Below are 12700 nucleotides of genomic sequence, written 5' to 3' on the forward strand. Positions count from 1 at the left end.
GGTGCAAACAGACATAATTCATATAACTGAAATAAACAAGACATAAATATTGCATAAAGTAGGGAAGGAAGTGGTGAGAGGATGAGGTAGACAAATAAAAAGATATACAGCTGAGTATGTAGGAGGGAGTATTCCCATAAGGTGCACACAGTGGGAAATGAAGTGAAATACAGCAGCAACAAGAAAGAGAGAACATCAGCGCAGGGCTCACCAAATATGATGGTAGAAGGGTCTCAGGACTGGCTGCAGGGGCGCTACCAACGCCGTCCTTATGGGAATACTCCCTCCTACATACTCAGCTGTATATCTTTTTATTTGTCTACCTCATCCTCTCACCACTTCCTTCCCTACTTTATGCAATATTTATGTCTTGTTTATTTCAGTTATATGAATTATGTCTGTTTGCACCATATTGCACTTGCACCTTATTTTTACCAGTAGCGATTAGTAATTGAGGTTTATCTATATATATGTGTATGTCTAACTGTGTGTGATCCTCCAGGTACAACTCTCTGCGATACAGTGCCTCTATTTACATTTATTTATTATACATTTTTGAACACAACTTTTTGTGGCACTGTCTTCTATTTTTCACATAATCTTCTTGCAGAGATCCCTGGGTGATCGCATACAGGAACAATATCAATTAATAAGCAGGGCTTGCATGTTGTACTGTGATATTTAGGGACATAAGACTCAGGTCTGGCTGCCTTGTTCTTAAATTGTTTTTAAATTATGGTTGGCTTATAAATAAAGATTTTTTGTACTTTTTCTACATCCTGTGTTTTTATATATATATTTTTTTGCTCAGTGTTCAGTTTTTGACATTATTACAAGGGGGATTTCTAGTTTCTTCTATATTTGTTATAGTTTATTGTTTCAGGTCGGTAACCTATTTCCCCTAGCCTACCATGGCAACTTTAGTAACATTAGTTACGTAGTGATGCTTGCTCGCTGGTCTTGGTGTAGAAATTACGTCATGTCACTAGCTGTACTCAGGAGCTCTCACTCTAAACTCTGACGTCATGTCACTAGCTTTACTTAGAGGAGCTCTCACTCTAATCCCTGACATCATGTCACTAGCTGTACTCAGAGGAGCCTTCAGTCTCATCCCTGCCATTATGTCACTAGCTGTACTCAGAGGAGTTTACAGTTTAGCTCCTGCTGTCATGTCACTAACAATCTACAGAGGAGCTTACAATTTAGTCCCTGCCGTCAATCATGTCGTGGGCAAAGTTGTTTTTTTTTGGGGGGGGGGGGGCGTTTACTAGTTATAGTTGGCCTAAACTGTGGAGCACAGATGGGTGTGAGCGGAGCCTCCATCTGCCTGCCTGTATGAACTCTCATCCCCCACAAGAGCTACAGTATAAAGGAAAGTCCACTTACTTGTTTCGGAAGAATTTCCCCACACGCTCGTTGTTGTTGATGAACAGGAGGGTGACGCGGTGCAGGAAAAGGTAGACGCAGCACACGCAGCCGCACACAACCCTGGATGAAACAACACAGGAAGAAGCGTCAGCAACTGTCTGTGCTGAAATGAGGTCCACCTGTCTTCTCCACTTCAGCACTATACCTCTCCTATTGTCAGCGTGGCAGCTTCTCCCTGTAGGCTCCCGATGTCCCAGGACATGTATCGGTAACCTATGAGGAGATGGCGCTGTACACTGGTAGGGAAGAGACACAGCGAAGTAGCGAAGAGGACCTGGCAATTGACCAGGCTATTGAGTACCGGGCAGCTGCTCTGCATAATAAAGGGGGTTGGGGGGCGTGGATTATAGAACACTGCCTGCAATCCTAGTTTGTTGGGGGAGGGATGGGGGGCAGGTCTGGTGAAAACATAGGTGCCACTGACCGCACTACTTGTTGAGGTGGAGGTGGGGGGTTGGCACCCCCGCCACAAAGCTCCGCTATTCTCTGTGTGGAGGATCGGGACTCAGCATCATGACGTCAAGTCCCTAAGAGCTAGGCGTTAGGTAGGTAGTTTGTGCGGGGGGAGGGGGTTAAGAGTTAGGCGTTAGGTAGGTAGTTTGTGCGGGGGGGGGTAGTGTTTAGGGTTAGGCATTAGGTATGTAGTTTGTGTGGGGGGGAGGGGGGGTTAAGGGCTAGGCGTTAGGTAGGTAGTTTGTGCGGGGGGAAGGGGTTAAGGGTTAGGCATTAGGTAGGTAGTTTGTGCGGGGGGGGGGTAGTGTTTAGGGTTAGGCATTAGGTATGTAGTTTGTGTGGGGGGAGGGGGGGTTAAGGGTTAGGCGTTAGGTAGGTAGTTTGTTCGGGGGGAAGGGGTTAAGGGTTAGGCATTAGGTAGGTAGTTTGTGCGGGGGGGGGGTAGTGTTTAGGGTTAGGCATTAGGTATGTAGTTTGTGTGGGGGGGAGGGGGGGTTAAGGGCTAGGCGTTAGGTAGGTAGTTTGTGCGGGGAGAAGGGGTTAAGCGTTAGGCATTAGGTAGGTAGTTTGTGCGGGGGGGGGGGTAGTGTTTAGGGTTAGGCATTAGGTATGTAGTTTGTGTGGGGGGAGGGGGGGTTAAGGGTTAGGCGTTAGGTAGGTAGTTTGTGCGGGGGGAGGGGATTAAGAGTTGGGCGTTAGGTTGGTAGTTTGTGCAGGAGAGGGGGTAAAGGGTTAGGTAGGAAGTTTGTGCGGGGGTGGGAGGGGTGGTTTTAGGCATTAGGGAGGTAGTGTGTGCGGGGGGTGGGGGTGTTTAGGTATTAGGCAGGTAATGGGGGAGGGGGGTTAAGGTTAGGCATAGGTAGTGGGAAGGTCCTGTGTGAGAGTAGGGGGTTTGGCCATAGTAAGCTTTCGGTATTTAATACTGATATTTTGCTATCGGCATTACTGGGCGTCAAAATTTCCAGGTGCCTTTATTGGATAGATGCGGCGTTGTAGCCACTCCCTCGCTTACCTGACCTCAGATCTGCCTCTGTATTTGAGCAGAAGCTGGCATACAGTCCAATGGGTGGGCCGCTCCATCCACCCCTGCTCATACTGTTTACTAAAGTTATACAGAAGAGGGAAACCGAGAGCCCAATATAGTGTAGTAAGTACTGCAAAAATGGATATATGTAAAGAGTACAATATATATACTCACAAGACAGGGTCACCAGCAGGCAACCACTGTATAGGCAGGTTAGGAGATTATCCTGTCCCCACTCAGGAATAAGAAGTCGCTCTCTGTAGACAGGAAAAAAGGGGTATCCCCCTCCACCAGGGGTGGATAATTAATATTATGTAAAAAGAACAGAGGTGCCAGCAGGATAAAATCAGGTAATAAAATGTTTAAAAGTGCTTTAGGGGCAGAGGTGGACTTACCTCCTGTAAGCAGACACTATAAACTGTCAGTTCAAATCTAAATAAATTTTATTGGCATACTCCAAGGGGGTCGCAACGCATTTCACAGGTGTAAACCTGCTTCCTCAGGCAATATAACATAGGAGCATACAACAGTAAAAGGTCCTGGTAACACCTGGCGCCAGTTTATAGTTTATAGTATCTGCTTACAAGAGGTAAGTCCACCGCTGCCTCCAAAGCACTTTTAAACGTTGTATTACCTGATTTTATCCTGCTGGCGCCTCTGTTCTTTCTACATAATGTTTATTCAAGTTGCAGAAGGAAGGTGTGGCCTTGTGTCATGTGGCCACGCCCCTTGATAACTCACTAACTGCAAACCAGCCTCGGCTCCAGTGCAGAGGTTGATGTATGGTCGGGTGAGCAGGCAAGGGGATGGCTACTTTCATAGATATGGTCCTAGTACTCCCTGCAGCAGGGAGTACACGTTGCAGCTGGCCTTGTCACAGCCCTCAACATATCTGGTCTTGTAAATCAGGCATTGCAGAAAGGGTGATAAGGCTGCACAAAATGCATGTATTGCAGCTTTACCTGCAGGGGGCACTGTATCATCTACACCACCATGCTCCCCCACAGAAATCCCAGGTATCATTCACCTCCATCTGTACTGTAAGAAGGGGCTTATTGACTTCACTAGACTATAGAACGCAGAAAGCCAGGTGAGAGATCTCCCCCCCCCTTCCCCATTCACTCACCCCAGTATGGCGTAGGACAGATATTCCGGGAGGTCAAATGGAAACTCCACCTTCCAGTTTGTACTGAAAAGTATGGCGACTGTCTCTGCAAGAACAGGAAGTGAAGGGCACGGTTATGGGAGCCACATTTCACCATGTAGACACAACTCTACTAGGTAGTTTTTCCGTTAGCTGGGCGCATCCGACAGGTGGTGCTAATTACATTAATAGTCACGTAACAAAAGTGTAATGTAACCGATTCTATCGTGTTTTTTACTGGCCGTCTCGCTGCGGCCAAATGTATTATCAAACGTGAGTTAATTGAATTCAATTAAGCCGGCGGCAATGTAACAGATGAAGCCGCAGGCTTCGGCTCTCGCTCTCCTTCCCCTTGCCTCTCTCCTATACAATACTGGCAGCCGGCAGGGACATGCGTGTCCCCCCAGAGTCGTTCGTCGCGGCAGGGAATCCTGACATTCGTTCTTGCAGAGCGGGTGCTGGCAGAGGCAATGTCTGCTGCCTCCCCGCTCTGCTTGTTTTCTTGTGACGAACCACCGGCTGCTAGTGTTCTATAGGAGCAGGGGGAGGAGAGGAGGCAGAGCCAAAGCCGGCGGCTTCATCTGTTATGCTGGGAATACATGATGGGATCAGGCGGCTCGATTAGCCGCTGATCGACTCCTGCCGCGTCCCCGCTCGCCCCGGCGTGCGCCCGGATCGATTTCCGCTCGTCCCCACGGGCACTCCTTATCTTTCGCTCGTTTTCTTCCCATTGTCCGCCCGCGGGGATTGAGCGCAGAATCGATCTGGTGGGGTATCGGACACGGCGGAAATTATCAATCGAGCCATCAGTGGCTCGATTGATAAAAAAAAACGTATCGTGTATGCCCAGCATTACATTGCCGCCGGCTTAATTGAATTCAATTAACTCACTTTTGATGATACATTTGGCCGCAGCGAGATGGCCAGTAAAAAAACAACAGAATCTGGTACATTACACTTTTGTTAGGTGACTATTAATGTAATTAGCGCCACCTATCGGATGCGCCCGGCTAATGGAAAAGTACCCTCTACTATTATAAATAAATATAATAAATAATCTGAACATTTGTATAGCACGTTTCTCCTGTCGGACTCAAAGTACTCAAGAGCTGCAGCCACTGGGACACGCTCAGGAGGCCACCCTGCAGTGTTAGGGAGTCTTGCCTTGAACTCCTTACTGAATAGGTACTGACCCCCCCCCCCCATGCAAAGGTGCCCAATAACGGTACAATTTTTCCTTCAGATCTGATCTTTTCATGCAATGTTTATGATCGAATTGTATAGAGAACAAATCGATGTTCTTTGGTGATTGCAAAGGGAAAAAATATTGATACGAACGTTGGATTTTATGATGGAATTGGAATGTAAAGCCTTCTTATATCGTTCCGTTAATGGGAACACTCCATAATTGCCTTCAGATTAATTTTGATCGTTCAAATTGCGTCACAATATTGAATCTGATTTGTAACATTAATGGGCACCTTTAGATGCACATTTCCCCCAGAATACAATGCACTATAAATTACTAATGAGGGACCACAGCTGCACAATTCTCTACTTCCTAGCAGTGTCACACCCGCGTATGCCTGGCACAATGCATGATGGGAGTTGTAGTCCATGGATGCAAGTGAGATTTTCTCACAGCCACGGACTACATTTCCTAGCAGGCATTGCGGAGCACACGACACTGCCGAGGAGTTGAAATTTTGGCAGCTGTGGTGTCTCCATGAAGATAAGGCATATCCCATACGGACCAGAGAAGCAGCACCGTGTAGGTAAGTAGTGACGCTCACTCCAGCAACCCCTCACCCCGAAGTACGCACTGCATGACGAACCTCCCTTGTAGGGAGATTAATTTAAAAATATGTTATCCTAGGTGCTCAGTAGCCTAAGAGTCACTAACGAAAAAACATCCCCTGGAGGGTATTTACCTCGGGATCCTATCAAGGCTTCCATTGTCCCCCTCCATCCCACGGTAGCAGCGCTGAACTCTACCCCCCCCCCCCCCGAAACCACAGCCGACAATTTTGCAGTCGCAGTGACGCCTGCAATATTTACCTTTCCCGGCTCCAGTGCAGGCCCAGTAGCGCCTCCACGATGGGATCCGGTGGAGTTAGTTCAGGCGGTCCGCTCTACTGCGCAGCCGGCTGGGATCGGCTATTTCCACCTGATCTGAGCCGAGAGCCGCTACTGTGCCGGAGGCGGGAAGGTAAATATTGACATGACTGCTGTTCAGGGGCTTCCATCGCTGCCACCGTGGGACACAAAAGGACGGGGGGAGCCTTGTTAGGACCCTGAGGTTTCCCTCTCCCGAGGTAAATATCCCCCAGAGGGTTTTTTTTCATTACAGGTTTTCTTTCAGCTTATGTTTGAACAACAGTATGTAAGTCCTCTGCACCATAGGAGTTCTATATATCCTTATCTTTAAGTAACTATAAATTATACAATAGGCCAAAGCATATCCCTTCTGGTACTCAGCAAGTACATGTGGACCTACCTCCTTCACTGTTAATCACCGCTAGGAGACGGAACATCAGCGCCGCACAAGTGGCTGCAAAGAAGCCCCGCCAGTAGTTGCGGACGGCAAAGTGTGTAGCGGTGGCCTCTACACTGAACAAGACCCCTGGAGACAGAGAGAGAGGTGGTCAACCACGCTTCCTATATCCAAGAACAGCCCATGGTAGAACCACAGTGCCTCTTTATTGCCTGCTAGGAAGGAAGAGCAGCAAGTGGCTGAGAAAACGTGGAAGTGGGAATGGAGTGTTTGGCAGGCGCAGAGTGGAGCAGGAAGTGGCTGGGAAGACATATGGAGGTGGAGTTGGAGTGTGACAGGCACAGAGTGGAGCAGGAAGTGGCTGGGAAGACATATGGAGGTGGAGTTGGAGTGTGACAGGCACAGAGTGGAGCAGGAAGTGGCTGGGAAGACATATGGAGGTGGAGTTGGAGTGTGACAGGCACAGAGTGGAGCAGGAAGTGGCTGGGAAGACATATGGAGGTGGAGTTGGAGTGTGACAGGCACAGAGTGGAGCAGGAAGTGGCTGGGGAGACATATGAAGGTGGAGTTGGAGTGTGACAGGCACAGAGTGGAGCAGGAAGTGGCTGGGAAGACATATGGAGGTGGTGCTGGAGTGTGACAGGCACAGAGTGGAGCAGGAAGTGGCTGGGGAGACATATGAAGGTGGAGTTGGAGTGTGACAGGCACAGAGTGGAGCAGGAAGTGGCTGGGAAGACATTTAGGTGAAGTTGGAGTGTGACAGGCACAGAGTGGGGCAGGAAGTGGCTGGGAAGACATGTAGGTGAAGTTGGAGTGTTTGTCAGGCACAGAGTGGAGCAGGAAGTGACTGGGAAGACATATGGAGGTGGTGCTGGAGTGTGACAGGCACAGAGTGGGGCAGGAAGTGGCTGGGAAGACATGTAGGTGAAGTTGGAGTATTTGTCAGGCACAGAGTGGAGCAGGAAGTGACTGGGAAGACATATGGTGGTGGAGTTGGAGTGTGGCAGGTGCAAAGTGGAGCAGGACGTGGCTGGGGAGACATATGAAGGTGGAGTTGGAGTGTGGCAGGTGCAAAGTGGAGCAGGACCTGGCTGGGAAGACATATGGAGGGGGAGTTGGAGTGTGACAGGCACAGAGTGGAGCAGGAAGTGGCTGGGGAGACATATGAAGGTGGAGTTGGAGTGTGAGAGGCACAGAGTGGAGCAGGAAGTGACTGGGAAGACATATGGTGATGGAGTTGGAGTGTGGCAGGTGCAAAGTGGAGCAGGACGTGGCTAGGAAGACATATGGAGGGGGAGTTGGAGTGTGACAGGCACAGAGTGGAGCAGGAAGTGGCTGGGGAGACATATGAAAGTGGAGTTGGAGTGTGGCAGGCACAGAGTGGGGCAGGAAGTGGCTGGGGAGACATATGAAGGTGGAGCTGGAGTGTGACAGGCACAGAGTGGGGCAGGAAGTGACTGGGAAGACATGTAGGTGGAGTTGGAGTGTTTGTCAGGCACAGAGTGGAGCAGGAAGTGACTGGGAAGACATATGGAGGTGGAGTTGGGAGTGTTTGTCAGGCACAGAGTGGAGCAGGAAGTGGCTGGGAAGACATATGGAGGTGGTGCTGGAGTGTGACAGGCACAGAGTGGAGCAGGAAGTGGCTGGGGAGACATATGAAGGTGGAGTTGGAGTGTGACAGGCACAGAGTGGAGCAGGAAGTGGCTGGGAAGACATTTAGGTGAAGTTGGAGTGTGACAGGCACAGAGTGGGGCAGGAAGTGGCTGGGAAGACATGTAGGTGAAGTTGGAGTGTTTGTCAGGCACAGAGTGGAGCAGGAAGTGACTGGGAAGACATATGGAGGTGGTGCTGGAGTGTGACAGGCACAGAGTGGGGCAGGAAGTGGCTGGGAAGACATGTAGGTGAAGTTGGAGTATTTGTCAGGCACAGAGTGGAGCAGGAAGTGACTGGGAAGACATATGGTGGTGGAGTTGGAGTGTGGCAGGTGCAAAGTGGAGCAGGACGTGGCTGGGGAGACATATGAAGGTGGAGTTGGAGTGTGGCAGGTGCAAAGTGGAGCAGGACCTGGCTGGGAAGACATATGGAGGGGGAGTTGGAGTGTGACAGGCACAGAGTGGAGCAGGAAGTGACTGGGAAGACATATGGTGATGGAGTTGGAGTGTGGCAGGTGCAAAGTGGAGCAGGACGTGGCTAGGAAGACATATGGAGGGGGAGTTGGAGTGTGACAGGCACAGAGTGGAGCAGGAAGTGGCTGGGGAGACATATGAAAGTGGAGTTGGAGTGTGGCAGGCACAGAGTGGGGCAGGAAGTGGCTGGGGAGACATATGAAGGTGGAGCTGGAGTGTGACAGGCACAGAGTGGGGCAGGAAGTGACTGGGAAGACATGTAGGTGGAGTTGGAGTGTTTGTCAGGCACAGAGTGGAGCAGGAAGTGACTGGGAAGACATATGGAGGTGGAGTTGGGAGTGTTTGTCAGGCACAGAGTGGAGCAGGAAGTGGCTGGGGAGACATATGAAGGTGGAGTTGGAGTGTGGCAGGTGCAAAGTGGAGCAGGACGTGGCTGGGAAGACATATGGAGGTGCAGTTGGAGTGTGACAGGCACAGAGTGGAGCAGGAAGTGGCTGGGAAGACATATGGAGGTGGAGTTGGAGTGTGACAGGCACAGAGTGGAGCAGGAAGTGGCTGGGAAGACATATGGAGGTGGAGTTGGAGTGTGACAGGCACAGAGTGGAGCAGGAAGTGGCTGGGAAGACATATGGAGGTGGAGTTGGAGTGTGACAGGCACAGAGTGGAGCAGGAAGTGGCTGGGGAGACATATGAAGGTGGAGTTGGAGTGTGGCAGGCACAGAGTGGGGCAGGAAGTGGCTGGGAAGACATGTAGGTGGAGTTGGAGTGTTTGTCAGGCACAGAGTGGAGCAGGAAGTGGCTGGGAAGACATATGGAGGTGGAGTTGGAGTGTGACAGGCACAGAGTGGAGCAGGAAGTGGCTGGGAAGACATATGGAGGTGGAGTTGGAGTGTGGCAGGCACAGATTGGGGCAGGAAGTGGCTGGGAAGACATGTAGGTGGAGTTGAAGTGTTTGTCAGGCACAGAGTGGAGCAGGAAGTGGCTGGGGAGACATATGAAGGTGGAGCTGGAGTGTGACAGGCACAGAGTGGGGCAGGAAGTGACTGGGAAGACATATGGAGGTGGAGTTGGGAGTGTTTGTCAGGCACAGAGTGGAGCAGGAAGTGGCTGGGGAGACATATGAAGGTGGAGTTGGAGTGTAGCAGGTGCAAAGTGGAGCAGGACGTGGCTGGGAAGACATATGGAGGTGGAGTTGGAGTGTGACAGGCACAGAGTGGAGCAGGAAGTGGCTGGGAAGACATATGGAGGTGGAGTTGGAGTGTGACAGGCACAGAGTGGAGCAGGAAGTGGCTGGGAAGACATATGGAGGTGGAGTTGGAGTGTGACAGGCACAGAGTGGAGCAGGAAGTGGCTGGGAAGACATATGGAGGTGGAGTTGGAGTGTGACAGGCACAGAGTGGAGCAGGAAGTGGCTGGGAAGACATATGGAGGTGGAGTTGGAGTGTGACAGGCACAGAGTGGAGCAGGAAGTGGCTGGGAAGACATGTAGGTGGAGTTGAAGTGTTTGTCAGGCACAGAGTGGAGCAGGAAGTGGCTGGGGAGACATATGAAGGTGGAGTTGGAGTGTGACAGGCACAGAGTGGGGCAGGAAGTGGCTGGGAAGACATGGAGGTGGAGTTGGAGTGTTTGTCAGGCACAGAGTGGAGCAGGAAGTGACTGGGAAGACATGTGGAGGTGGAGTTGGAGTGTGGCAGGTGCAAAGTGGAGCAGGACGTGGCTGGGAAGACAGATGGAGGGGGAGTTGGAGTGTGACAGGCACAGAGTGGGGCAGGAAGTGGCTGGGAAGGGTGTAGAAGGAACTTAATAGAAAAAGACACTTACCTCCAACAGGAGCAACAAAGCAGCAAGCCACACCCACTGCGGCACCAGCAATCAGTAACTCGTACTTGCGACTTGGATTCTGAAGGATACCATCAGTAAAGGATGAGAAGGTGACCTGACACACCACAGTCATTTATAAGGTTAATTGCACATTATCTTACCTCCTTGGCTCCAACTAGTTTAACCATGATCTTTCCCAGCAGTGTCGCAAGTATGGTGGCCATGTGAACAAATGGTCCCTATAAAAGCAAGGCCAAAGTATGATAATAAATATGTTATAACACTGAGCTTCCTGCCAGTACACCTCCCTCGTGCTCTCTCTGCCAATAAATCAATCAGTGATACTTACTACTTTCCCCAGGAATATTGTGTTTCCGGCCGCCAGCGTGCATGTGACGCCAATTAATTTTGCAATGAAAGTACGAAAAGTGAAGAATTCAGCCAACACCACTCCTCTCAGTGTGACCTTTATCTCTGGTATACCAGAACCTGAAATGAAGCAGAGTAGTAATGGGCTTTTATATCATCATGTACTAGTAGCTCCATTCTGTCTGTGTCACCCTGCAGGAGGAGGGGCAGACTGGCAGCTCCCTTCTGTCTGTGTCACCCTGCAGGAGGAGGGGCAGGCTGGCAGCTCCCTTCTGTCTGTGTCACCCTGCAGGAGGAGGGACAGGCTGGCAGCTCCCTTCTGTCTGTGTCACCCTGCAGGAGGAGGGGAAGACTGGTAGCTCCCTCCTGTCTGTATCACCATGCAGGGGGAGGGGCGGACTGGCAGCTCCCTTCTGTCTGTATCACCATGCAGGAGGAGGGGCAGACTGGCAGCTCCCTTCTGTCTGTGTCACCCTGCAGGAGGAGGGGCAGGCTGGTAGCGCCTTCTGGCTGTGTCAGCCTGCAGGAGGAGGGGCGGACTGGCAGCTCCCTTCTGTCTGTGTCACCCTGCAGGAGGAAGGGCAGACTGGCAGCTCTTTTCTGTCTGTGTCACCCTGCAGGAGGAGGGGCAGGCTGGCAGCTCCCTTCTGTCTGTGTCACCCTGCAGGAGGATGGGCAGACTGGCAGCTCCCTTCTGTCTGTGTCACCCTGCAGGAGGAGGGGCAGACTGGCAGCTCTCTTCTGTCTGTCACCCTGCAGGAGGAGGGGCAGACTGGCAGCTCTGTCTGTGTCACCCTGCAGGAGGAGGGGCAGGCTGGCAGCTCCCTTCTGTCTGTGTCACCCTGCAGGAGGATGGGCAGACTGGCAGCTCCCTTCTGTCTGTGTCACCCTGCAGGAGGAGGGGCAGACTGGCAGCTCTCTTCTGTCTGTCACCCTGCAGGAGGAGGGGCAGACTGGCAGCTCCCTTCTGTCTGTATCACCCTGCAGGAGGAGGGGCAGACTGGCAGCTCCATTCTGTCTGTGTCACTCTGCAGGAGGAGGGGCAGACAGGCAGCTCCATTCTGTCTGTATCACCCTGCAGGAGGAGGGGCAGACTGGCAGCTCCATTTTGTCTGTGTCACTCTGCAGGAGGAGGGGTAGACTGATGGCATGTGACGTCACTCCCGCACTGCTGCGTTGGGCCTCTGCCCTCCCCTCTGCATAGGAACAGAACACATCTCTAGCCTGCAAGCTAGTGAGAAGTCTTTTTAGCCACAGCCCTGAAATGTCATCTGAGGTATTAGGTCTCCATCCCTGCCAGGTGACATGCCTTGTATCTGTGCACTGACACAGTAAGTATAGTACTGACTTCCACACTTACCTGCAGCCTGAGGAGAAATATATTTGGCCACTCCAGCTGATATACTCATGAGAAGGACATGGTAAAGGACCCAGGAGAAGTACTGCAGGTAGAGGTACTGGCTGAGAGCATCATACACCCACAGATTTACTGCCAAAAACAAAATCCAGACATCAAATTACATCAAATGCGAAAATTTTAAAACATTTTAAAACAGCTTAAAGTGAACGTGAAGTGGAAATAAAGTGAAGAGATCAGTATCTCTAGTTCTGAACTGACAAAAGTCATGCTTTGGGTTTCCTCCGAGCCCCATACACTCTGTGGCCTCCTCAGTGTGCAGGTGTCCGGTGTTAAAGCTATGTCTCACGTTCTTCCCTGCAGGGCGCATGCTCCGAACACTAATGTGCCCTTTCAGTGTGCTCTCCCGTATGGCTGTGTGCTGCAGCCTTGGCCAGGAGCTCACTGGGCATGTGCAGTCCCTAATGCTTCCAAGCTGAGCATG

The 12700-nt window shown here is 51.1% G+C and overlaps 1 protein-coding gene and 1 long non-coding RNA gene across 3 annotated transcripts in view; one reads left to right on the top strand and one right to left on the bottom strand.

Annotated features, from left to right (window-relative positions):
* LOC137562486 (uncharacterized) overlaps positions 1–12700 on the top strand; it is a 255675-nt gene that overhangs the window by 92541 nt on the left and 150434 nt on the right. The window lies entirely within an intron of this gene.
* Positions 1–12700, bottom strand: part of LOC137562482 (chloride channel protein ClC-Kb-like) — a 114525-nt gene that overhangs the window by 56869 nt on the left and 44956 nt on the right. The window contains exons 3-9 of the mRNA XM_068273857.1: positions 12220–12348; positions 10840–10979; positions 10652–10729; positions 10491–10569; positions 6547–6672; positions 4032–4116; positions 1387–1488 (exon numbers count right to left, since the gene is read on the bottom strand). Of these exons, the coding sequence (XP_068129958.1) occupies positions 1387–1488; positions 4032–4116; positions 6547–6672; positions 10491–10569; positions 10652–10729; positions 10840–10979; positions 12220–12348 (739 nt within the window). The remainder of the gene's footprint in view (positions 1–1386; positions 1489–4031; positions 4117–6546; positions 6673–10490; positions 10570–10651; positions 10730–10839; positions 10980–12219; positions 12349–12700) is intronic.

The sequence above is a fragment of the Hyperolius riggenbachi genome, chromosome 3 (assembly GCF_040937935.1).
Source record: "Hyperolius riggenbachi isolate aHypRig1 chromosome 3, aHypRig1.pri, whole genome shotgun sequence".
NCBI lineage: Eukaryota > Metazoa > Chordata > Amphibia > Anura > Hyperoliidae > Hyperolius > Hyperolius riggenbachi.